Source organism: Microtus oregoni, unplaced genomic scaffold (genome assembly GCF_018167655.1).
Source record: "Microtus oregoni isolate MIOR12 unplaced genomic scaffold, Mior012 000001F_ref0000356, whole genome shotgun sequence".
In the NCBI taxonomy this organism is placed as follows: domain Eukaryota; kingdom Metazoa; phylum Chordata; class Mammalia; order Rodentia; family Cricetidae; genus Microtus; species Microtus oregoni.
The window spans coordinates 3,935,078-3,962,950 of record NW_024543060.1 but is presented as its reverse complement, the minus strand read 5'-3'; the positions used below and the strand labels follow the sequence as shown (position 1 = coordinate 3,962,950).

General features: G+C 44.0%; 1 protein-coding gene across 4 annotated transcripts in view; it reads left to right on the top strand.

Moving 5' to 3' along the window:
- Msra (methionine sulfoxide reductase A) overlaps positions 1-27,873 on the top strand; it is a 317,284-nt gene that overhangs the window by 196,531 nt on the left and 92,880 nt on the right. For all 4 annotated transcript variants that reach the window (XM_041673412.1, XM_041673436.1, XM_041673421.1 and 1 more), the window contains exon 4: positions 5,723-5,827. In XM_041673412.1, coding sequence (XP_041529346.1) covers positions 5,723-5,827 — 105 coding nt within the window. The remainder of the gene's footprint in view (positions 1-5,722; positions 5,828-27,873) is intronic.

Below are 27,873 nucleotides of genomic sequence, written 5' to 3'. Positions count from 1 at the left end.
ACTAATCTTGAGTACAGTTCTGTGCAGCCAAAGCTATTAATGTTCTCACTTTGTAGATGATGAAGCCAAAGCTCAGAGGAAAAAAAGGAACTTCAGGAGACCGTATAGTTGCTAAATAGCCAAGAGGCTACCCAACTACCCAGCCTCCCAAGCTTCCAGAATCTGCTCAGTCTGGATGACACCTGGCCATCCTTACCCAGAGACACCCCAATATTTCTTCCTAGGTGCTTTTTTTTTTCCAGGAAGCAGTGGCCCATTACCCCGTCCTCTGAAGTCATGGACCTTCCTTTGGACCTGGAGGACCAGGCAATGGAGCAAGATGCTCAGAAAGAGCACCTGGCCCTTCTCTTTCTTCCTCTCAAGATACTTTTGTCCAGCAGCGCAGACACCTGCCGTGCTGCAGCGAACTGCTAACAAGCGTGTTTGCACATCGCTCCCATCATGCTATTTGCACGATGGAATGTGAAGACGCAGCTCGAAATATTTTTAAGATCTGGCCTTTTTATCTCAGAAGCACAAAACAGTGTTTGCAGTTTGGCCTCTGGAATGAAATTAGCTCAGCGCATTAGCTCGTTCCTGCCAAGCTGGGGCATGTCCGGAAAGCTCCTGAGTCCCTTGAATCCTTTTGATCATTTGCAGTGTGTATTTTTACGCAGGTTCTTTTGCTTTGGAGAAATAAAGTAAAGAAACGGAAAGGTGAGCTTGGCCGGGGCACCCTCTGGACTGTTTGCCAATGCAAATTGGGGCTTGAACTTAAATGATAGTTTCCTTTAAATGGCCAGGCTTCTTAAAGCCTCTTTACAAATAACGCTGGTGGAAATCATAGCTAGAGGTGTTTGCTAGGGAGGGAAAATCCTTTCCGGGCCAGCGAGATGAATCACAGGATGAAGCTTACTCTGAAAATGTGGTGACCTGAGTTTGATCCCTGGAACCCACATTTATATAGAAGGAGAGGACCAACGTCACAGAGTTGCCCTCTGGCCTCCACACCTACTCTCCCCCTTCCACTAGTAAAAGTAAAAAAAAAAATTCTTCCTAATCCCACATTGCTATCAGTCTGGGTACCCATTGCCACACAGGTGTGAATTTTCATATGGGTCACTGCTTGTGTACCATCTGCTCTCTCCTGGTGGCTTCCAGTTCCTCTGTTCTAAAATCTTTACTTGGGGTCATTGGATGCTCAAATAATTCACCTGCACTTAAAGCTTGGTGGCGGGTTTGGATCCCATTGCTTCTTAGCTGTGTGACTGTGTGAGAAAACTTGCAAAGAGACCTTAGCTTGCCCATCTGTAAAGGAAGCCGTGTCTTTCTTGCACCAGTAAACAGTAAGCAGTATCTGTATTCTGTGTTCATAGAAGCTAAACAGAAGAGGGAACTCAAGTGTCCATTGGTGGTTGAATGGGTAAACAAAATATGGTTCATACATGCATGCGAACATGTATACACACACCATGGGATGGGACAAAAGGAAGGACATTCTAGCATATGTTGCAGCATGGATAGATCTGAGGACATTATGCCATGTGAAATAAGCCAGCCACAAAATATACACACATTTTTGTGCGTATGATCACCACTGTTTTGGTGCAGTCAAAATAGCAATATTTAATCAAATATATCTGCACTTCTTACAGTTCTCCACCATTGTAGAAATGGAAGAGTAAATCTTTTGGGCATTTATGTATCTTCCCATTACCGGGGGTTACACTCATGAGTTGGACTTCTGGCTCACCTCATCGATGCATGTGAACATTTTCCCGGCCCTTTACACAAACGCAAGTGACCTTTCTAAAACAACTTAGCCATCTTTGCCCTGTCATGGGTCAACTGAAGCGGGCTTCACTGTTTCTTCAGTATCGCCACACACTTTTCAGAGGTCATAAATAATAAACGGCGCACTATCGTTCCAGTGTGCATTTATTGGCTTTCACTAAATCACTGAAAACGTTGCACATGTCATGTCTTAAAGTGCAGTTGTTGCTTCCTATGTGAAGCACCTGCTTGCATCTCTGGCTTACATATGTCTTGTCGGGTTTCAACGCTTTTTTATACCAAAACATTTGTCAGGTTTACAACATATCATTACCATTTTTAACATTCAGAGGGCCTAAATGCTTTGTGTATGTGTGTGTATGTGTGTGTGTGTGTATAAGATGTATTCATGTGGGTATGTGCACATATATATGTGTGTGGTGGTCAGGGGTCAGCATCAGGTTTCTTTCTCCATCACTCTTCACATTATTTTTTGAGGCACAGTCTCTCCTGAGTCTGAATTTTATTGATTTGGCTATGCTAATTGGCCAATAGGTTCTAGGGAGCCACCTGTCTGTACAGCAAACACCCCAGATTTGTTACAGAGAAGAACCACTGTGCCAAGCTTCTTTATATGGGAGCGTGAGATCCAAACCAAAGCCCTTATGTTTGTGAGGCAGGCACCATACCACTGAGCCCTTCCCCCACCCTGGCCCCTTAATGTTTTTCATATTATCAAGTCACTGAATCACTATAGTAGTTAAATCATTCATTTTGACATTTCAAATGATTAAATCAGATGTATAATAGACCAGACGTGTTTGCTATAATCACTGTTATTCATGCCGTATGGTCTAAGCTGCCCATGACCATTCCTTTTATACCTGTCAACATAAAGACTGGGAAAAGGTTCAGTGGTTTAAGTGCTTGCTGCAAGTGTGAGTTCATAGTTCAGATCCATGAAACCTGTGTATATGATGGGTATTGGCATGGTGTCTCACCTGTAATTCCAGTCCCTAAAGGTGGAGTCGGGGATCCCCAGCGAAGGCTGACTAGCAACACTGACATTGGTCATCTCTGGGTTTGATTGTGAGATCCTGCCTCAAAGAACAAGGCAGAAGAGGGAGGGACCAGATGATTCCAGACATCATCCTCAGGCCTCAGCATGCACACATATGGGTGCTCCTCCACATCTGTACCCCCACACATGAAAACACACGGGCCACATGCACACAAGAAATGGGGGAAACAATAAACAAATAAATAATCTGCTTAGATACTAAATTTTATTACTATGGTATCTGAATAAAATTGTCTGGATTAACTAATTAGTAATAAATTTTAATATATTAACCACTAGTAGCTCATTGTAAAAAGAACACAACCAACATTAAAGAAAAAACTAAATTGGTCAGTTAACATGAAATTCAGTGTTTAGTAATAAGGAACCCACTCCAGCTGACGCAGAACCCTCTCCTCCAGCTATGAATGCTACGGATTAAAAAGACCATAATAGTGACTGAGACCGGCCTTCATGCTGCTCATGGGGAAGGCAAATGTGGTCGGCTTTACTGAGGAGGAGTTTGGCACTGGGCACCAAGAAATCTTTCAATATTTATAAGTGTTGATCCAGACATTCCAGTTATTCAACTGTGACTTGAGATGCCTCTGAAGTGTGGGAAAATATTTACATTTGTGGCTTGACATAGGATTCCGTGTAAATGCCCAGCCATAGGAAATGGGTGAGAAGGAATCGGACAGCCATCTGATGGAGTGTTATGTCGTGAGTGTAAGTGCCATTCGCACAAACCTTCATTGCCGTGGGTGATTTGATTTCCTCCTTGTTACTTCTCTTACATTCCTTACATCTTCTTGACTTAATATTATTCTTGAACATCACTCCTATAATATAAAGAAATAAATTTACATATTAAAAATTAGAGTGAATGAGAGACTTTATTCCTTTTCTGGGCTCAGGTTCCCCATGTTCACCTTGCTTGGTCTCCTTTGTCATAGTGAGTGGTCCCTGGATGCAGAGTTGGCAGGCACATGTGTTTAGGTTGTAGTGCCCATATTCACTAGCTGTGTGGCCTTGTGTAGATCTAACCTATGTGGATCATGGCTGTCTGCTTCGTAAAATGGAGTTTCTGTCTGTTTTGCTCTCAGAAAGAACTAAAGTAAGAAAGCTCACGTGCAAGTGAACCCTCTGACCTTCTGAGTCTTAAGTTCAGAGCTCCCTCCTCAGACTACCTCATAGTTGGTCATTTGCATGAAGGGCCATCAGAATTCAGTGTTAAGAATGGTCATGATTAATTACCAGAACAGTGAAGGGCTCCAGATCAGTCAGAGATGCAAAGCACAGAGTCTGGATGGGTTCCGGAGACTTCTGAACTTTCTCCAGCAGAACTGGGATAAGTTAGTCTCCAGCATCTATGCACGACAGTGTACAAGGCATTGCTCAACTGCAAAACTCACCCGAGCCTTGGTGCCCCAGGATTTTATGCAGGCGCCGCCTTTCATGTCGGCATGATCAACGGAATGATTGTCAGTGTGGTTGGAGTTGGCCTCCAGGTTAACTAGTATAGCATGCCAACCAAAGGCCTCATGGTCGTTCTTTCTGCATGGTCAGAACCGCCTTAAGACTATAGAGTAGAGTTCACCTCGTTGTAAAATTCAGTGTGGACAGTCTCATTTCTGTTGGATATCTTACAGTTTATCTCCCAGGCACCAAGGGCAAAGACCAGACCTCTCTTTGGACAAGGCCAAATTCTTTACAATATATAAGGCGACAGAAAAGAGAGAGGGAGCAGGTTTGAATACAGAGATAGTGTTGTTTGGGGAGGCCTATTGTGCAGGGGTGTGAGACTGGACAATAGGAAGAACATGAACTTGACAGTTGTGAGAAGTATGTGGGCATGCATGTCCCTCCCATCCTGGAAGCTTCAGGGTTGCCCGTGAGAACAAACTCACTCACAGTGTACTCTGCAAAAGACATTTTCTGACATTGATCTTTACCACAGAGAGGAACTGGGCAGAGAAAATATGAACCTTCTTGGTGCTTCTGTCTAACTCCACCCTCAGTGTTCAGAGCACAGCTGTTGTGTCTCACCACTAAACTAGTATATCTAATCGGGATGAGTTCGCAGTCTATTCCTACAGGCTTTTCTCTCTGGAACTGTACTTTCAGCTGAGCCTGTCCCGCATAGCATAGGATGATGTAAAAAGAAATCAGCAAGTCCCTTTGGCCAATTTTCCGGTCCTAAGTACTGGGTCAGACTGGTTCTAGACTTCATAAAAGTCAGATTAGAAAAGTGAAAATTCAGCTTGGGGACACGGCTCAGCAGTTAAGGCATGTGCTTTACAAGTGTGAGGGCTGGAGTTCAGGTCCCCAAGCCCCCACATAAAATAAAAGTCAGGGTGGGAGCGGCAGCTCGCCTGTAATTCTAGCAGCAGAGAGATTGGAGGTCCTCAGAGCAACAGCAAGGAGAGTAGCCATATTGTCAACCTGTAGGTCTGACTGAGAAGTGTACCCCAGTGAATAAGGTAGAACAGTGACCAGGAATGACTCCTGACATCCGCCTGAAGTCTCCATATGCACGCCCACATATGTGTACCCACCAGGAATGATTCCCGACATCCGCCTGAAGCCTCCATATGCATACCCACACACATGACCGACACCTGAATAAATGCAGGGAGGAGAGAGGGAGAAAAATGAAAGTGGAGTTTAGTTCTCATACGAAGGGATGCAGGAGAAGTCTTCATCCCAGGAACTGCAGGGGGATAACTGTGCCTTTATAACTGGGGACAGAGACTGGGATGAGCCCAGTAGCTGAAATCCAATTACACTTGTGCCCTTCCATCAGAGAGAAGAGTTCAGCCTCCATCTGCGGGGTCTTTTGAGCACCAACAGCTTGCAATGACTTGATGTTATCAGTAAAATTGGGTTGTATGTTCTGTCTCTCTCCAGAAAAAACCGGCCATGCAGAAGTCGTCAGGGTTGTGTACGAGCCAGAGCGCGTCAGCTTTGAGGAGCTGCTCAAGGTCTTCTGGGAGAATCACGACCCGACCCAAGGTAGAGTGATGAGTGAGCCAGTATTTAATTATCTTACTAATTACAGCTGGGATAATTAGTGTTTGAGCTGCATGGGAGAGATGAACCTTGAAATCACACAGGAGCTCAAGAATATGATTGCAGACATTTACTGACAGAACGGGGCGGGGGTACGCGGAGAGAAGAGGGGTGAGAGAATAAAGGCGCAGCCACAGCCAGCGCCCCTCCCCCCTTTACAGCTGTCAGGGGTGGGAAAATTCCCACAGAGAAAGACGCCAGACAATGGAGATCCCTTCACCTTTGATTATTGCATTATCCTTCCTTAATGCAGCCTTTTGTCTAGAAAATTAAAGTGTCTTTCTAGTAACCGCAAAGTTTTCCTGATTTATGGTCTCTTTGTTTTCTCGGAGTTTAGCCTTTCTCATCTTTTGACGTTATCAGGTTTGTTTTTTAAGAAACGTCTGTGGGTGATTACAGGAAGGAAAAAAATGAGTATAAAGGTGAAAGAACAGTATTCAGGAGTCTACAATGCTTGGGTTATTCAAACATTTCATTTGTCCTCCTTGGAATCTGTTGTGTGGGAATATTAATGTATTTTGACTACAAACAGTATCTGTTGACCAGAAACATTATTTGGATACACTCACACACAGAAAGTCCCTCACTGGCTAACACTGTGGTAATAGCCACTAGTGAAGGATTTCTCTATTCCATGCTAGCCACCTTACCAGGGGTGGCTTAGATGGTGCCACGCTTGGGGATGATAAGGCTTCTGAATTGGGACCTTGTACAAGTACCCTTTGTCCAGATGCTGTCTACCCACAGAAATGATTTTCCCTTTGGGATTTTCTGCGATCGGTTTGAGGAGTGAACATTTCCTTCCCAGATATATTTGTGCTTGTGGTACAATCTTAACATGGGCCCATCAGAGCAAGTTGGTAGGTTTTAAGTGCTGTGTGATGTGTTGAGTGTGCACGCCAACATGCCCCACTAGAACTCGCCACTGCTAGGGTCATTTTTCCAAAGGTCAAAGATCAGAGTGAAGGCAAGCACAGCAGAGTGAGAGTCATAGTGGGACCAGGTAAGTTCACCAGCTAGATGATGGCTAAGATCTGGATAGAGCTATAATGACAACATCTGGTTTTCTCTCGTGGTGGGTCCTTAGTGGAAGAGAACTCAGATGTGGGGCAGTCGGCCAAGGCCTGCAGGGACAAGAGCACTGCTATCAGAAGGCTTGCTGTCACCACAGTTTGGATCACTGGGCTGCCCTAGCACACGAGGAAGGCTATCCCGACAGTGTGGACAGTAAGCTCTGACTGGTGCATGTATCTAAGAGCACATGCTGTAAGTCTCCCATCAGATGAGGCAGATACTCAGCCATGTGTTTGGTAATGCCAAGAGTCAAGAGAGAATGCTGGGAGCTTCTAAACTGTCCAGGAGACCTGTATCAGGAATCCAGACAGCCTGAGGCCAAGGTCCCTGCAGGTTGGGTTTGTAGCCTGTCACTTGCCTGACTTATACAATGTTCTGTCCCTGTAGGACTCCTGAGGGGCTCCTCGCTTCAGCAGCACCCCAGACAAGGCCAGTCAGTGTGTCACTGACTTTTCTATCTTTGCCCCCTTTAATATCTTTCCCATTCCATCATGTCTTTATCAGCACAGTATGTTGAGAGGGGCTGGCCCTTGAATGTCTGGGAGACGCCTCCCTGATGAAGATGATTCCCTTTAAGATTACCTAATCCCTTCCACACTTCCATTGCATTCACCTCAACAGTCCTCGCTCAGTCGCCTCCTCTAGGTTGTGTTTGTTTGTGGCCTGTGTGACTCTATTAGTGTCATAATGAAGCATGAATGCCTGGGTGGCTTTAAAAGCAGGCATTTAGTTCCTCAAAGTTCTGGAGGCTCTTCATCCTGCAAGTTCAAGGCCAAGGGGTCAGCAGGTCTTATTTCTGCCGAGGTCTCTCTCCTTGGTGTGCGGATGGCTCTCTCCCCTCTGCCTGTTCTCTAGTTAGACTGTCAAATTTCTATGCCTTCAATCACGGAAATTCTAACTCACCCATTTGTCCAATTTCAATACTATACTTACCATATTAGGAACTGTTGGCTCGACCCATTTGACTTATAAATCAGAGATCCTAGTCATTTGGTTAATTGTCTCACTGTTGATTAAGATATGAAAGGGAGGGTCACTAAAGTGCTTTTTCAAGACTTGGTGGCTTGATTAGGGGTTTTCTCAGTAATTCAGAATCAGTATCTAGGCTTTGGGATCTGTAGCTGGAAACCATGTGGGACTCTCCTGTCACCATCTCAATTGCTGTGGAAGTGATGGTCCATTCAGGACCTGTGTGTCCTCTGTCAGGCATGCCTTTCAGTGATGCTGAATTGCAAGTGGTCCAAATAGGTAGGAAGACCCAGCCCCCAAAACAAAGGGACGTGTTTCTCGTAAGAAAATCATCAGAACCCAGTGGACAAAGATCATAGGAGCACTCAGGCAAGTGTCTGTAAGACTGCATACCAGAAAAGAAGAAGCCAAAACACAAATTCAGAAGGGCCCTGGACCATATTCCCAGAGACGCCCCCCCCCCCCGAAGCGTCAAAACTTGTGGTCATGTGTAGTTTTTCCAAAGGTCAGATTTGAAGTCCATTGCCTGAACGGTAGGCAGCTGGAAAGAGAGAGTTATCCTGGCAATGAACTTGGCCTCCCATCCTCATCACGTTCCCTGGGGAAAGGGCTGTGCAAAGAGAGCTGCTCTGGGTGCCAGTGAGGGAAGTGAAGGCATGGAAGGTACCTCGTGCAGAATGGGAACTCTCAGGAAAGAGCAGTATGTGCGTGTGGGCAATTTTGAGCTGTGAAGCAAGAGCCCCCTCAAGTTTCTTTTCCAGAAACAAGAATAAGCAATTCCTAAAGCCACCCAGGGAATGTTCCAGCCTGCATGAGACTGCTTATTGGCGAAGAGACCGACAATGTTGAAGAAGTTGGGAAGGACTACCTGGCCTTTGATGCGAAGATGCACCCAGAAAGCATGCACATCTCCCCAAAAACACGACTCCAGAGACACAGATCATAAATAGCGTCTTGGAAGATTTTAGAGCCTTCTTGATACAGTTGTTAAGGGTCTAAATGGGCCACTCACAGTTTTGGATTAGAGTTTTTGTGTTTGTAGGAAAAGTAGAACCCTTGGATGATATTCGCAAGTGTGGGGATCTTTGCTAATGTCAAGGGTCCTCCGCCACAGAAGAAGCAGCAGTAATTAAAGCTTAAAATCTCTTAGCCAGTAAGTCAGATCCTTGGGACTGAGAGGAAACAGAAGCCCTGTGTGTTCTTCTGTGCTTCAAGGAGCTGAGGTAGAACAGAACCCAGACATGGCTACCACTCAGAAGAGAACAAAGCTGGCAAGAAATGGAAGATTCTGGTGTTTTAGATAGTGTTTGAGAACTGGGGAGATAATAGTCAGTAGAGTTCTTGCCATACATACACGAGGTCAAGAGTTGGGAGAGTCCAGAGCCCAGGTCAAAAGCCTGATAGGATGTCACCTGCCTGTAATTCCAGAGCTGGGGAAGTAGAGACAGAAAGGGGGTCACTGGCTTGTCAACCTAACTGAATTGATGAGCTCCCGGTTCAATGAGAAACCCTGACTCAAAAAATGAAGTGGACAGTGATGAAGGAGTACAACTGCTTTCAACCTCTGGCTGCCTGCATGCATGTGCATGTGTATGTGCACGCGCGCGCGCGCACACACACACACACACACACACACACACACACACACACACACTACAGATGAGGCCAGAGACCTATCCTTCCACAGCCACTGTGAGCCAGTCCCAAGAGATTGTCACTCAGTGGTTCAGCTTCAAGTGGAGTCACTGACCAGATAACCTCAGCTTACTTTAGGCCTGAGGGGGAGGGGGGAGAATCTTTCACCTCATCTACCACTTAACCATGAAACCTGTACCTTTGCCCACATCTTCAAGTTTAGGCCCATGAATCCTGTGTTTGCTTTCTGTCTTTAACCACAGAGCAGATATAACTATAGATTTCTAAGTATGGAGTGGACTGGACCTGTTTATGACCACTAACTTGGTTGTCCCCTAACTGCTGAGACTCCCTAAGGAACGTGGAAGAGACTGAGATTGAAGAAATTCTCATTCTGACCACAGTTTAGACCTCTTCTGCCTTGAAATGTTGGTCAGGACACCCAATTCTCTGTCTTTCTTATCTTCTAAAGATATGGCCTAGCCTCCTGGAGTGTCTGGCATAAGGGTTAAATAGATTAGCATGAAGACCTCAAGATACCAAGACAATGCCAAGTGGTGCTAGATCTTTCTCAAAACCACTGAATCTCACCAGAGTTTGAAGTTTGTGTTTTTATCTGCATTGCTCTCATCTGCTAGAAGTTGAATTTTATATTCACAAAGATTCTCTTGCCCCTCGTGTGATTGGGAAGAGTTCAGAATTGCTTGTGTTTTTGGTTCCATAATATTGTTGATGCAGACAGTGGCAGCACACTGACGAACCTCACTCACAGGTTCCTGAATTTTGCTGCTGAGATGGGAATGAAAAGATCTGGGTCAGGTCCTAGCCTCTCATGCCTAGTCTATCTCCTTACATCCAGTGTGCATACAGAGTTCAGTATTCCCATTCCTGCCTAGTGCACAAGAGTACAGACCACAGACCTTGGGCCAAGCCATGATCTACAGCACCCAGATTCCAGCAGTCACAAGCTATTTCATCTCTTCTGTCTGGGGTCAGGGACCTCCACAGTTATTAAGGACCTTTTAGGGGCTAGCCTCAGCGATGAGTGTTTTATATTTTTGACCTCACTTCATCTTGTCTGTAATCCTCATTTAATGGGAAAGGAGAGGCAAGGTTCCTAAGGCCCCAGAAGCTTGCCCAGTGTGGGTGGGCCCCATGATTGCTGGAGCTCAGTCTGTTTTCTTTTCCTAGCACCAGAGGGGCACAAACCTCCTGCACAGGAGTGCCTGGTCCTATTGTGAATGTGCTGATGGGTCCCTTGTGGTAACGGTTCTGGTTCGAATGTCCTTTTTCTTTTTGAAGTGGGTGCAATACATTCTACTGCTATGGGTTTAATTCTACTCTCCAGTGAGAGCCGCATATCTAACCATCACAAGCCTCTGGGGAATGGGAATGCCCACCACGAGGATGCATCTCATGGCCACTAGGCCACGCCAGGCCAGCCCGCTGTGACATTGCAGGTCTCATGGTAGCTCTAAGCCAAGAACAACTTCTCGGTAATCCTTTGGGAGCCATGGCCTGTTCACAGCAGCCATTGGCCCAATATCTGTTTCTCCACTTGGATAACATTATAATTTTATCTGAATGTGCACCTCTTAATAAAGACTTATACTTTGGGGCTGGAGAGATGGCTCAGCAATTAAGAACACCTGTGTTCTTGCAGAGAACCCAGGTCCAATTCCCAGCATGGACATGGTGGCTCACAAGTGTCCATAACTCCAGCTCCAGGGTATCCAGTGTCCTCTTCTGACCTAAGCAGGCTCCAGGCATGCACCTGGTACACAAGCATAAGTCATAAACAGAAAAATGAAACAAATCTTTAAAAAGACTCAAACCTTCATATTCCTTAGAGTGAAGTATGGCATGTATTGGAAGGTTGACTATTGAGGCATTAGTGGGTATATCAGGGTCAAGTTCCAGGCTCCTCTGGTGCCCATTTAGCAAGGATGTTTAGTATCTCAACATCACTTTCTCCTCCTCCTCTTCACCCTTCTCCCTGTGTGGGTGCAATGGAGCACCACATTGTTTCTGTCCTCTTCCCTCTTCTTCCTCCCTCAAGCATACAGTAGGAAGCCATCGTGGTCCACAGGGATGGCAGAGCGGACGGACAGTCGTATCAAGTCACCAGCCCAGTCTGAGCTTTCCAGGCAAGAACTGACTTGATTGACCTACTGCTACTTTGGTTCACATTGGGCCTCCTTCCGTTCTCTTCTGCAGTAGCCTGTCCCGTATTCTCGCTGGCACTGCTCTAACAATGAACTGACAGTGAGCTCCTGTCAGCCCTCCAAAATTTTAATTAAGATGCTCTATGATAAAACATCACCGTGTGAGTGAGGATTCAGGGTGGTGATGCCGTCTGTAGCTTTGACCCTGGCCCAGCCAGGTACCAGCCATGTGGACATATATTATTGCTCTCTTTTTCCTTGACCACACTCAAGAATCCCTTTTATTGGTTCTTCATCTTGTTAATAGAAGAATTTAAAAGCAGAGTCAGAAGAAAGTTTGAGAACTGTCTTAGGGTGTGAAAGGAAACCAGCAGGACAAGCAAGCTGTAAGTCCCAGTAGCTACCAGGAGAGATGGAAAAGAAAAGAAAGTGTAGCAAACTTCTTGTTGGGCTTTCTTTTGGGACTGCCAGGCTATAAAATAATAATAATAATAATATCTTTTGGGACTTCCATGCTCTAATAACAACAACTATTGTTAGTAGTTATAAAAACTTGGGCCTTAGCTCAGGCTTGTTCCCAACTAGCTCTTTGAACTTCAATTAACCTGGTTTTATTACTCTACCTTCTGTCACATGGCTTTTTACCCTCTCCTTCATTCCGAATATCCAACTTCCTCTGTGTTTCACTGGCATCTCTGCCTCTCTTCTTCCCAGAGTTCCTCTCTCCCTGAAAATCTCTCCTCTTCATCAGATTTCTATTAAACCCATCACAACAGCACATATTCACACAGTGTAAACGGATATCCTGCAGTAAGAAGGCCATGCGTTTGGAGACAGGGTCCCAAAAAGCTGGTGCCTTCAGCAGCGGATGTCAGTAAGCAGCTGCACAGCAGGAATAGGGCTCCAGAGAATGAGTGGAAAAAAACCCAATCAGGAAGCCCATACTTGGGCTTTAGAGCAATGTCACAAAATCAAACAAAAAAGAAAGAAAAGTAAAAATGAAAAGAAAGAGAATGAAAGAAAGAGGAAGGAAGGGAGGGAGGGAGGGGGAAAGAAAGAAGAAAGAGGAAGGAAGGAAAAAAAGAAAAAAAGTAGAAGGAAAAAGTTATATTTTTGAGTTAGAATCAGAAGACAGGCTCAGCACTGCTGCATGGATGATGCTCTGCAAGCCGCTGCATAAGGGGAAAGGCTTCTGGGAAATGTAGCATGTTATCTCATTAAGGGCGTAATTATTCCTCCCATCTCCTTAGCATGTCTTCATGGTGAATCAGCCTTCCTGAGTGGTGTTATGGCCAGATGATTGACAGGTCCAGTTGGATTAACCCTTAAGAAGGCAACAATAATATGTGACATTCTAACTTGTGGAGCATGTCACAATGGCATGTCATGCAGAGTCATAGGTAGAACTCCTATTCCATTCTTTTGACTTGGAAGAAGAAACTGTTATTCAACAAAGCCCTTGGGATGTGATAATAGGTATATTAGTGTATTACTTGTGAGTTATTATTTATAGATAATTTACATTGGTATAGATTCTTGTATATTCAAATTCAAATTATATTTGTTTTATTGAATATTCTCCTATTTCTGTTTACAATATTTGTGCACCTATGCAAAGTTATTTTGTCACATTGTATGCATGCATGTTTCTACCTCTGCTTAAGACATTTTGTATATTGATACAATTTTAGGATATGTTTGTCATATTGCACTATACATTTCTATCTCTAATCAAGATACTTATATATATATTGTTTATACATTGAGGTCATTGTCCTCATTTGCATCACATTTGTTTAAAAATTGTTTTTTTAACATGAAGACTTAGTATTTTAGCTGTAAGTATTAAGAATTATAGTCATCCATGTTTGTCATACCTATAGTTAGAGCAGTCAGGTTCTTTAGATGCATAGAGACTGTATTCTGCATAGATAGGTAATCTTCAAACACTTTACAGAACTGTAGAATATGGCATTTAAATAACTTAGGATTCTGTTGACATGAGACATGATTGCATCTGGCAGCATCAATCTATTCCCAAGAGAATGTTGGGTATCAAAGTAACTCCACTTGGAGCTTGTTTTCTTCTTGGCAAAACTGGCCTTTGGGCAAAGAACTGCCATTACCTCAACTACTGAGAAAATACATGTTGTCCAAACTGGACAAGCAGGATGCAAGCAAAAAGACTGATAACCTTGCCAAGACAGGGTAAGACGGTTTTTCAAATTTTCCTGCATCTGAAATAGTCTGTCAGATACTCTAGGCTTTAGCCAAAGTTGGTTGCCCCAACATTGCAAATGAGAATTTGGGTGATTGCTCAGGTAGCCAATTGTCCCTGTCATTTCTTGCACCTTTTGGAAGTTACTTGATTGCACTTCCTGTTCACTCAGGTAATTTTTCCCTTCTCAGGTCTTTCATGGGGTTGAAGACTAGATAGTCATAGTTATTTTTCTCTCATGACTTAGCCAAGCCATTTTTAATATAAGACTTAGATGCTTTAGGGTAGGGTAACTATTAAAACATTTAGCATATGTTTCTTGTTTGATGTTGTTCATGCTGGTTGTAATTCTATTTTTTTCCCTGGACAATACTTGATATATGTTCTTGTTGTGTATAGTTTTGTTTTAGGCTTAGAACTCTCTTATTTAAATAAAAGGGGGAGGTATTATGGGAAATCTTTCAGCCACTAGCCTTTAAGATACCAGCCCATTTGGGGGCATGGTCTCATGTATTATAAGTGCAGACAAAAAGTGTACGCAGTCCTTGTTTCTTCTGGATTCGGTTCCAGTTCTCAGCACATGCAGCGCCAATGCTCAACCTGCCACAGGCAGTGGCTCATCTCTAGGTTGCCTGGAACTCCTAACACAGTATGAGATCTGTACAGATAGCTGGAGTGCTGAGGGAATCCCGACAAGGGGGACATGTGCATGTGTTCCATGTTTTCATATTTCCCCTGTTTCCTACACTCCACTGTCCATTCCAAGCCCACATACCCCACAGATGTAGATAGACCAGAGTGGTTGCAGCCCCCACTGCCCGCGGAAGAGTTGGAACACGAGCCCTGTCTGTCCTGCTCTTTCACGAAGTCCAGCATTTCCATCCATACTTTGTTTATCTAGCCACCCCTCTCCCTTGCTTCTGCTCCAATTACTCCTGGCAGCTTCCTAGTCTTTGTCCATATACTTTTAAAACTCTCAATCAACTCCTCCTCCTTACCCTTCCTGCCCCACCTCACATCTGACGGCAAGATTCTAAATCCCCTCTGGAACTATGGCTGAACTGGCCAACTGGCTATCATCCATGCAGGGTTCCTTAGTTCATGAATAGGTCTGGAAGATCCTGAGGACTCGTGTGTGTGTGTGTGTGTGTGTGTGTGTGTGTGTGTGTGTGTGTGTGTGTTTGTATTAGGGGCGCACAATTGTATGTGGTATGTATTTGTGTGTGTGCACATATATCCATGTGGATGCAGGTAAACTTGTGGAGGCCAAAACTCTATAACAGGTGTCCTGTCCATGGCTTTCTAATTTGTTTCTTGAGGTGGGATCTCTAAACTCAGTGTTCACTGTTTAGCTGGCCTGGCTGACCAGGGAGTTCTGGGACTCTACTTATCTCAGCCTCCACCCCCAGCACAAGACTTACAGACATGCACCAGCACACCATCTCTCCAGACCTCCAAGGATGCCACCTCCCTAGACAGTTCCCTCTGGCCTGCATGTCCCCCTCACACACGCTCTCCATGAAACATCACTCTAGGCATTTTAGTGTGGCTGCCCCATAGCCTCTCTCCAGGTGCTCCCCCTCTCCAGGAAGAGCAGCCAGGGTCTCCCCCATGTACCCTCCCATGCTGTCTACTGGGAAACATTAATTGCAGGGAGAAAAAAAATCCCATTTTCCTCCTGTTTCCCATCAAGTGGGCAATTAAGTGCTTGTGTCCATATATTTGAACTTGCCAAATTAATATCTGAACTTTATTGTGCTGACCCTTTTAAGTTAGTGGGTTTTTTTTAAATAAGTCACCAGTTTTGAAGGACTATCCTTTTTTTAGAGCATGTATAAGAAATCTATCATCTGCAAATAATTAGACAGTGGGAATTATATTGTATTGCTAATGAGCAGATGTGCATGCTTGTAGTGGGGGAACAGCTGCACACACACAAAATGCAAAAGTGGCTCAAACCCAACATTATGAATTCTGCAAGGGCCTTCAGTCTTTTAAGAATTTCAGGGAACAGAGAAAAAAGGGACAAAGAACCTAGTATTTTTTTCTTTATTAATTGTTTTCTCAAGTGTGCTTACCCTGCACAGCATCGTCATACATGTGCACAATATCCCTGATGTTTGCACTCTCAAATATCTCTTTCATAGCACGCTCATATGGAACAGGCTGGCTCTGCCTTTTGGGTGCTGTTCGGATCTGATAACTCCAAATGGATTGAAGGGCACTTGGTGGGTACCATCTTTTTGCTGGCCACGTGCTTGAAAGCTCGTATGGAAAACCCTATTTGATGCTTAAAAGCACGCATGAAAGTTAGACCCATTCTGCAGATGGGCAGACTGCAGTTGAACAGACTGCCCCAGTGAGGCAAGAGGATTCGGCTGGCGCCTGCTAGTATATTACCGTTATGTGACAAGGATGGAATTTGTCCTCCAGGGCTCAGCTCCAAGTCTGGTATTCCTCCTCTGGTAAGACACGTGACTCCACATTGTTAAGTGATGCTTTCAGAGAGCAGGAGGCATGACCCACAGTAACTGGAAACAGCTGCACACTTGCCAGTGGCTGTGGCTCCTGCGGCGTCTGTTACAATTTCATACATGCTGTTAAGGATTAGCAAGAGGAAGATAATTGGGCTTTTGGAAACATTCAGAGGAATTGCACACGTTTTACATCATCATTTAGAATCTGAAAATTTTGCACTTTAGCAATAAAATATGAAGTCAGAAGAACTATTACACTTCATTTGATGTCCTAAATTAGGTAAGGGGAGGATCAGAGTTGATAGCATTAGCAGGAACTGCAGTTTCTCATCCTCAGTCATGGCAGGCTGGGCCATTCAGTTCAGCTCACATACTGAAAACTACTTAAGGTGTTGGGTAACATATTTAAAACATGCTGCAAACATGGCAAGCCACAGTCAACAAGTTGAAAGGAATGACCAGATTACAATGAAAGGAAACAGGAAGGGAGACAGCAGAAGAGGACTAGAGACACCCATATTCTGAGAGAGTTCTCTAACCCCATAAATGTGGGTTTGGGGGTCCTTACTAAGACGTGGAAGGTATGAGCAGCTCAGGGCCCTTAACTTGTTGGACACATATGAAGCACCTGGAAGTGGCCCGTCTTCTCAGTAATACACAGAACACACACAAGGCCAGATAAAGATGAACGTTGCTAAAGGGTGTAGAATCACATGGATTAAGATTCTCTTACCATTGTATCACTCTCCTAGAAATCAGTAGCAGTGAGTTATCCAGAAAAATCCTCGTATGTTAAGAAGAAAATTTAATTTCGAACTATCTTAGCATTGTAGCTTACATGGGAAATGTCCCGCCCCAGCTCCACTCCTATCTGAACACTTGATCCCCAGCAGCTGGCTGTTTTGAGGCTGTGGAGCCTTCAGGAGGTGGGGACTAGCAGGAGGAGTGACTCACCATGGGGTGGGCTTCAGGCTTCTGGTGCGATCTTGCTTCTTGTCCTGTCCTTCCTGATCTACAATGAGGTAGGCAACAGATATGGAAAGTTCTGCCACCATGTCTTTCTCCACTTCGAGGGACTATGTCTCCTCAAACCACAAGCCAAAATAAATCCCCCTCCTAAAGTTGCTTCTTGTGCTGATGAGGAAAATCAGAAGCAAATTTAGTTATTAAGGAAAAATCATGAATGGTTAGAAAATATTTTAATTAGGTATGATTCAAATACTATATATCCAAGTTCAGAGGGCATGAATAAACATCTTACACCCATCTGTAAGAAGAAAGATGTAGCAGCGTAAATGAATGCAGACAGATTGTAAAAATATATACAGCTTTAATGGGGAAATAGACTTACAAAACCACCGTTCCTGCGGAGACCAGGAAAGCAGAAGCGTGCACTGACAGCACGCTCGCCAGATTTATAGGTAAACATTAGCCCGAGGCGAACACGCCCCCTAAGGGCTCAGGACTTATCCCTACATCTCCCCTTTTTGTCTAAATAAGACAGAACTAAACCAAATACAACTATATACAATAATAACAAATAATAAATATAACAAACAATATTGAGAACAAAAGTTTTGCTAAACATTCTATCTCAAGGAGTCTAAATAATGTAGAGAGTAACTACAATTATATAATCTCCAACTCCGTCAAAGATCTGAGAAGGGAATAAATATTACTTAACAAACGAGATATATCCAAAATGTGCAACAATTGACAGAGACAACTGACTACCTGGGCAATCACGCAAAGTCTCGTTTGCAATGTTGAGTCAACCAACTTTGGCTAAGGCCTAACATAACTGACATACCATTATTAAAGGCAAGGAACTTTCTTAGAACTATCCTACCCTATCTTGGCAGGATAAGACAATCCTGTTTCATCCACTTATGGATATTCTGTATCTTTGTCAGAAGTTGAAGTATGGGCTTTATTTTAACTCTATTTTGTTTATTTTTACTTTTTGAGACAGGTTTTCTATATATCTTTGTCCTGGAATGACTCTGAAGACCAGCAAAGCAGTTTCTTTATTTTTTAACCAATGACCTTCCTCCATCATTTCCCCTTTTTCTGTTTAAACAAAAAAAAAAGGAAGGCTTTAACTTAACATAGCAAAATTACATATAACCAAACAGTTATCAAGTAAAAATTACAATAATCTTTATCATAACTAAGGAAAACTATAACTATAATTAACTATTCTTCAACTCCATCAAAGACTCCAGAAAGATAGAATATTACCTAAGCAAACAAGAAATAAGCAACTTTCAAACTCTAGAAATGACAGAGACATCTCGCTGCCTTGACAGTCACCCAAAGTTTCTCTGTACTGTTGGGGCATCCATCTTTGGCCTACAGGCCCATAGTTTACGGCAGACATTTCCATGAAGCAGGAAATTTCAATGGCAGTTCAGTCACTATCTGCTGTGTCCTGCAGATTGTCTTGTAGACTCTTTCATGAATCAGGAACCCCAAAAGATCATCTCACCTTTAGGCAAGTTCAGCAGTCCTCTCTCTGCGGGTTCTTTGTGTCCAGTTTATGCAACAGTCCAGGCAAGAGCAGTTTCTTGCCCAAATGGCTATCAAACTCCATAAGGATCCTCTTCGATGCCCATCTTCTTCCTGAAGTAGATTGGTGCTGCCAGGAGCAGAGCGTCTCATTGTCATGAAAAACCCTAAGTTAGTAAAACATTTAAAATGCCATATTCCATAATCTTTGAAAGATATGAAGAATGCCTATCTAAAATATATCTATGTACATCTAGAAAATCTTAACTAACATGACTACAAACTTGACTATTATGATTATCTATTAACAACCTATATACATTACATTTTCAAGTGAACTACACAATCACAATACCTTAATAAAGATCAGAAATACATATACATATAACAAAATTGACCTTAAATCTCTATCAATAAAACAAAATCTATACTAATGCAAATTATTAGTGGAGTGTCTTTGGTGCTCAACGTTCTCTCAGGAGTAGAGTGGCATTGCCAGGAGTAATTGTGTCTCGTTGGCACAGAATTCTAGGTTAGATTAAAGGCCATTTTCTACAGCTCTTCGAAAAGGCCGAAGATTATACTATCTATACTAAATATAATCTCTATGTATCTAAAAGACATGATTAACCTAAAAATAAATATGACAAACATATAATTCTCAATACCTATCTAACTTGAAGACTAAAAGAATAAACAACTGTGCAATATATGAAGACAATGATCTTCAACTGTAAACAATGTCATTAGATATCAAATGTAAACAATGTTATTATATAAATAGTATCAGAGGTAGAAATGTACATTGTAATATGGTAGATGTATCAATACAATATAGACAAAGTTATAAGCATACTCTTATACAAAAATAGAGATAGGAACACTCACATTCAATATTCAATATATCAATATACAGGAAACAGTACCAATACAATTTTCTAAAAACAGTAATTCACAAATACCAATCATCCCATCAAACCTGTTAATCCCCCCTTTTTTTGAAAATACCCCGAAATCCATAAAATATCTCCCCATCCCCTCAACCCTAAGCCAACCACTAAAAGATGTCCCTAAACCTGAGGGCAAACTCTGTTGAGAGAGGGGACGTCGTCCTCTAAAATTGCTTCTAACTAACATGGGGGCGATGTTCTTCTTAGGGGCTCCTGTGAAAACAAATGATGGTAAAATTCCCAAATTAACCTTTGACCTAAGAAAGTTATAACTAGTCTCTGAGCGTTTTGAGAAGGTCCGGCCAGAATGTTGTCTAAAATGTGCACCATTTGAAATTGTCTTGTGCAGTTGGTACCAAAAACAGGTCTAATTTTAGCGCTTAAAAAAAAATTCATGACGTCATAAAAACCAGATTGAGTTGATGTTGTGGGGCCCCATCTTCATCCTGGAAACTTTAAATATTATTGTAGGGAAAGTTGTTGTTTGTTATGGGAAATTTAAACATTAACAACAAGGACATATACTGACATATAAAGAAAGACACAGATATGAGGAAAAGCAAAGAAAGTTTATCAAGTACATAATTATTCTTATTCTGTCCCATTTCATGGCTCCTGATCTGATACAGAAACTCTGAAATATCTCTTATCAACAGGCTTGGAATTGAAGAGGGACTGAGCCATAGTCCAACTCCAAAACCAGCTCTACATATTTATAAAGAAATGTTTAATAAGACATATAAAAAAATTAATACTTACAGAACATATATAGTTTTATTGTTGATCCTTAATGGGTCGTAACTAGTTTCCATCCATCAGTAATTAAATATTTAAGGTCCCTTAAATTCTTTGAAGATGAGTATTTTCCTGTGGAGATAAGAAAAGAACCATGCCCCCAACCTATCTGTATTTCTTACCATAAGTATGATCGCCATCCTTGTGAATGAATTGTTATTTATCTTTTCCAAGTGGCTTCTCTTCTTCAAACCCAAACCTTTATTAATTTTGATGGTATCCACATTTTTTTTTCTCTCCAAACTGCTTCCTGCTGAATGGGGGCGTTGTTAATTAGGTCTTTCATGGTATAACCTGTGTGCTAGTTTCATCTCAGTTGGCAGTTGAGCAAAGCAATTTTCTGAAGGTGTTCACAGCAACCCTTCAGGAGGGCATGGTCCATCATATCATATTGGGATAGAAGCAATCCTCAGACTCTCACCCTCTGTGAAAACAAAATAGGAAACTCCTTTCCAAAGCATCATGTCCTTAGATCCAAATTTCAAAGTCAAGGCATTTTCAAAATATCTATGTTGGATTAGTTCAGCAGCATTTATAAACAAATATCTTTTAGCAGCTGTTGCTCCTTCCTCAGCATTCAAACAATTCAAAGAGAGCATAATAGCATATAGTATCAAAATTCTCTGTTTATTTTCCATCTTTGTATGGCTTTATTTTAACTCTATTTTGTTTATTTTTACTTTTTGAGACAGGTTTTCTGTATATCTTTGTCCTGGAATAACTCTGAAGAATAGGCTGTCCTTGAACTCTCAGAGATCTGCCTGACTGTGCCTCCCAGGCATTGGGATTAAAGGCGTGCACCACCAACGCCTGGCCGGCCTAGAACTCCCAGAGATCCGCCTGCCTCTCTGGATATTATGGGCCTGAAAGCCGAGTGTATCTCAGACTTGGCACTGGGGCCCAAGTCACAAACTAAAAAACGGCACCCGGGAGCGTGCTGTGTTAGCTAGCGGGCTACGCGCTTGAGTCCAATCACGCTTCCTGAGCTCCGGTAGCTAATCTTGCTCACAAAGGCTGGGAAAGATAGAGCTTGCGCCCCCCCCCGCCCCCCCCCCCCCCCGTGTCGGGGCGGGGGCAAAATAGCCCAACATTGGACGCCAAAATGTAACGGCGTAAATGAATGCAGACAGATTGTAAAAATATATACAGCTTTAATGGGGAAATAGACTTACAGAACCACCGTGGAGACCAGAAAAGCAGAAGCAAGCACTGCCAGCACGCTCACCAGATTTATAGGTAAACATTAGCCCGAGGCGAACACACCCCCTAAGAAGCGGGACTTATCCCTGCAGAAAGAAGATTATCCGTCTCAAAAAACAAGAAACCAACCATAAGATAATCTCAAAGAGTAGGAAAGAAAGAACCAAGATCATAAACCAATGACATGGAGCTCAAACCAGCAGCGGTGATGACCATGAGAGTCAGGGCTTTCCAAATGCCGTGCTGGAAAAATGATAGTAAAGTCAGTCATTAAAAACAAAACAAAACAAAAAACAAGACAGAGATTTCCTAGTATGAAGGGGAACAAATGAATCTCACTGCAGACACTGAGGATACTGCCAAAATTGGAGGACACCTAGAACAATGAACTTGAGAAGAAAGTTACATTGAAAACAAACCCCTTAAAAAATAGAGCCCAATAGATCTATCCTCATTTCTTATCTGTCTTGTGGTGGCATGGGCAGGGGAAAGATGTTCTCTCTGCCCATCAATGCCTGAACTAAGTGGGAGAACTGGCCCTGAGGTCACAAGAGCAGGAGAGCTGTCCCTGCCCCCACACCCCACCAGCTGTAACACTCTGAGAGCAGGCCCTGAACCGTACCTGGGCAACACAGTAGAGCCAACACTGTTGGTGGAGGTGTGGGAGAGTGAGCCCTGAAGTAGTGATCACCAGAGACCTAGCCCCACCCTTCATCTGCCATATGACTACATAGGTTGTGGCGAGATGCTCTTCTGCTCCTCCCCATCAGTGCCTGAAGCAGGTGGAACAGCTGGCCCTGTGGTCACAGGAGTGGGAGAGCTGCCCCTGACACCCACCAGCCGCAACACTCAGGAGAACAGGCACGCACCTCACCAGGGCAGCACATAAAGCCAACCCTGTTAGCAGAGGTGTGGACGAGCCAGCTCCCAAGTGGAAACAGCTCTCCCATGTTTACAACTTTGGGGCTAGCTCCCCATACCTCTATTGCTTATCGTCAGAGCTGTGGGTGATCCAGCTCTGATGTCGCAAGCAAGGGAGAGCTGTCCCCATTACTCATCTGACATGTGGCGACACAGGCAGAGGAGAGATGCTCCCCCCACCCCATTCAAGGCCTGAGACTGATAGAGGAGCTGGTCCTGGGGTTATAAGAGCAGGAGAGCTGTCCTTACTCCTCACCAGCAGCACCACCAGTGACCCCTGCACCTTGCCTGGGCAACACGGTAGAGCCACCCCTGATGGTGTAGGTGGGGGAGAGCTGGAGAGCTAATCAACCCTGCACTGCCCAGGCCCAGAACCAGGGTCATGAGTTGGCCCATTCCAACATCCACCCCATCAATGCTCTACTAGAGCACATGAAGGGGCAGGTCCTGCAGACCCAGAGCTATAGGATCTCCACAACATGGTCAACAACAGGATATCCAAGAGGAGTCTCAGTGAGGGCCCAGCATCACTAGTGTAGCAGAAACCAGAGGCTGAGAACCAGACCAATGACTCCTTGCAGTGAACACTTGCATATAAAGATGTATGGACCATGGGGTTTACCGCATGACTCACTGTCTCACACTGTAGCTTCCATGACGAGGTTTTTAATTTTTCCTTTTTCTTCCTTTTTTTCTCTTAAAATTTATTTTATTGGGAGGGCTTGCAAGGGCAGAGGCAGATGTGAAGGAATTGTGAAATGAATGGGATCAAGATGCATGATCTGAAAGACACAAAGAATAAATAAAGAAAAAGTTTTAGTGAAATGAACCCAACAAGGTGAAGTGAGCCCGGTATCACTAAAGAAATTGAATCTGTGATTGGGCTCTTCAGTGAGTTTTATCAACCTATAAGAGAGAAATAGTTACTGTCTTAGATGTCTGTCTTCCCGGGGCTGAGGAGAACAGAAGCCTGTTCCATGCCTCCACATAATCTTGATACCCAAATCTGAGCACATGAGAAAACAAAATCACAGGACAATCTTACCTAGGAAGATGTATACAGACATCCCCAGCTGACTGTTGGCGGACTGAAATCAGCGACATCTTGGAGACTACGCTTGTGACCAAGTGAATTCCACGGCACAGGGTTTAGCCAAGTATTAACCAGTTTCAGTGTTAACGGAGAAAACTGGCGATTAAAAGAAAGCTGCGACTACCAGAGTCGAGGCAACAAGGTATTCATTGTAAGTTTATGTTCGTAAGCGACAAAGCGGGAAAGGGTCTGTGCAGAGGCCTACTGTGCGCACGGACGCGACCTAACAGTGAAATGCTTGGGAGTGCAGCGTGCTAGAGCCACCACTGTGGATTTTCTTGTTGGTGTTTCTTTGTATTGGTTTGTATTTAGTCTCACTCTGTAGCCCAGGCCAGCCTAGGACTCATCATGGAGCCCAAGCAGGCTTTGAACTCACAAGTCCTGCGATTAGAGATGTGAGCCGCCAGCCCTGGTTCTATAACAACTTCTAATCTGCCTTGGACTAGGGTGGGTGGGGCTCCTCGCTCAGACTTAAGTCAAGGAGAGAATGACTGAGAGATGCTCACTTCTCCCCAGCTCTCTAGGAATGTGGCAGAAATTGCACCTTCCCATCTTAGCTCCTAAAACTCCTGCCTGGCCTTTGAGCTCTGAACATAAGCGACCCAAGGAAGCAACCTACCGAAGATACATCAGCTCCCACCAGCCTAGACCCCTAGGCCCCCGGAAGCAGGAAGAGTCAGCAGCAGCCCTTTCTACCAAGTGCGCTTTGCCTTGGTAGAAATAAACTAATAAACTATTAGGTTCAGTCACGAGAATTTTACAAAGAGGTTTCTTGAAGAGTAGTGCCATTTATAAATCTCTAATAGTGTTCACTTAGCCACGGGACAGCCGGAAGACCCAGTAACTGCCTTGTGACCATGTCACTGCTCTTAGACTATCCGTAAACTTAGTAGGAGCCCAGTGCCTCCCCTACTGTTCTGCAGCTGTGATGTAGCTGTCCTTACTCTCCTCCCTTCTCCTCTTCCCGCCCCTCCCCCCGCCCCTGCTTCAGACTTGGGAAAGAAAAGATTTGCAGTATTTATAAAAGCAAGTGTTTTCTTATGTAACAACAAGAACACAGGGAACGTTTTCTTCTGTGTGTCCTGAGTCATTGTAAAACAGCACCTGTTAGGCTGCTGCAAGCTTGATGCGGGCACACGTAAGCAGGTGGTGCAGGAGAGAGGCGTAAGCAGAGGGCATGTCTGAGTGCAGAGGCAACAGCTGACGCCATTGCCACTCCCGAACACTGGGGAGGGGACTCTTTAATAAACAGAGATGCTTTTCTTACCAGAGAAAAATGAGTTGAGTTTCTGCCTCATGCCACACACAAAGAGCAATTCCTTGTGCATGTAAGACCTAAATGCCAAAGGTAAGATATGCAGACCTTCAGATGAATGGCATCATTGTGATGTGAGGGTCTGGAAGTATTTCCTATAGAAGACACTAAAAACAATAACCATAAAGGCAAATAAGTTTGGTAAGTTCAACTATCTCAGAATTCTGGCTTCTAAAACATTGCAGGGGCTGGAGAAATGACTCAGCAGTTAAGAGGACCCAGGATCAGTTCTCAGTACACCGTGATGGCTTACAACCACCTGTAACTGTAGTTGCAGAGAATCTATACCTTCCTCTGGCCTCTGAAGACACCAGGCAGATACCGGGTATGCATGCATACATGAAGGCAAACACTCCTGCACATAAATTGAATACAAATAAAAATTAAACAAACCAAATCATTGTAAAGAAAATGCCCGTTTTCTTTAATGAGATTATATCTGATAATGGGTTTCTATCCAGAGTTTTTAAAATATATGAAAAAGGTTTTTTTTTTTAGAAACACAGATTGCTGCAAAGGAATATGGCCAAGGTATTTAAATAGCAGTGGAGAAGCATAAAATGAAAAACAACATTGATATCAATTAGGAAAAGGCCAATTAAGGTTCGGCAAGATTGCATCAGGAACAGGGCTGACTGACAGAGAGTAGAATATTAGACTTGAGCACAATTCTGATACTGAATAATGATAGTTATCTTACTGTGACATCGAAGTGTATACCTGATAAATTTCATATTATGTGCCTTGGTACATGTATGTACATGCTTTATATAGTTTCCTATGTTGAATCTTACTTTCATTTCTTGTTGCTGTGTTAAAATAATCTGACAAAAGCAACTTAAAGGAGAAAGGGCTTATTTTTATGTCACTGTCCAAGGTGCAGTCCATCATGGCAGAGAAATCAAGGCAGTAGGAGCTTGAAGCAGCTGTCAGGTTCCATTTATAGTCGGCAGTGGAGAGTAGATGCATGGTTGCTAATGCAGCTCACTTTCTCCATTTTATGCCATCTCTTTATTCTTGGTGTTGTTTTAAGCACTAATGGTCTGTGCTGGTCTGTGGTGATCCCTGCTGGTCTGTGGTGATCCCTGCTGGTCTGTGCTGGTCTGTGGTGATCCCTGCTGCTCTGTGCTGGTCTGTGGTGATCCCTGCTGCTCTGTGCTGGTCTGTGGTGATCCCTGCTGGTCTGTGCTGGTCTGTGGTGATCACTGCTGGTCTGTGGTGATCCCTGCTGGTCTGTGCTGGTCTGTGCTGGTCTGTGCTGGTCTGTGGTGATCCCTGCTGCTCTGTGATAGTCTGTGGTGATCCTTGCTGATCTGTGGTGATCCCTGCTAGTCTGTGCTGGTCTGTGCTAGTCTGTGGTGATCACTGCTGGTCTGTGTGCATACCCATGCATGTGGAAACCAGAAGACAACCTCAAGTGTTATTCCTATCTTACTTTTTAGGAAGGTTTATTCACTGGGACCTGGGAAACACTAATTAGGCTAGGCTAGTCAGCCGGTGAGCTTCAGGAATCTACTTGCCTTCACCCCACTAGCACTGGAGTGACATGTGTGCGGCACTGTGCCCAGCTTTTCCTTCATGCTAGTGTAGCAGGTACTTTTTGGCTGAGCCATCTCCCCACGCTTTGTTAGCTATTTTGATGCCCTCTCTACCTCCCTTTTGATGAAACAAGGGCTATCCATTCATTTCCTCATTTTAAATTTCAAATGAGCTGTCAGTTAAAATTGACAGAATTAATTTTTCAGTCAGGTAAAGTGAGACTGTTCAATATTCATGGGGTTCACCGCAGACACCTGAGAGAAAGGCCAGGTGTGCCTGGAAGAGCTCTTGGGTTACAGTGAGAAGCTGCATGTCACTGTGAGGGAGAGGTACTCATGACCTGGTGGAGAATGCGGGAGCACGATGGTGTCCTCTCCTGAGGAGAGCCTGTTTTCCAGCCACAAGAAGGAGGCAGCGCTGGGGTGAACTGTGTGAGCTGTGGTCCTCTGTGCCACTGAGGTGTGCGGGTGGCTTTCAGTGCCAACTCTGCGGAGACAAACTAATGAGTCAGTTCACAAGCAAGGAATAAAGACCAGTTTGTTCATATTTGTGAAATGACTGTAGTTCTGGACCATTTGTCAGCAGTTGTACTTCGCACTGAGAGAGATTTTGAAGAAGCAATTGGAGGTCTTCAGAATTTTGGATAGCCATAGCTTCTTAGCCCCTTCCTGTGCTGAAAGAGTCAGACACAGAACGTAGCTGCACCATCCCAAGCAGGCCAAGGTGGTCTATGGACTATGGACCTTCTCTGAGAGTCACAGAATATGAGAAACAGTAGAAGAAGGTGGGTGGTGAATCAGCTCGACGTAGAACAGAACTGGTGACTGTTGTGGAGTCAATCAGCTCCCCTGAGGCAGAGCCCGAGGCAGGGATTCTGTGCCTGTGGCTGGACGAGGACAGCAGGGTGGAGAGGAGAACCTGTGTGTGAATGACTGAAGTAGAGGGGATAAAGAAGCCAAGTGAGGATGTGGCCTCTGAGAGGTCTTGGCCCCCAGCATAGCGGAGTGAGGGGAGTTTGGGAGGTGTGACCCGTGAGCAGGTTCTGACCAATAAGACAATAGCTGATGGTGCAGTGGGAAGCTTCTAGGAAGGCTGCTTAAAGATGGAAGAAGTCAGGGCAGGCTGGTGGC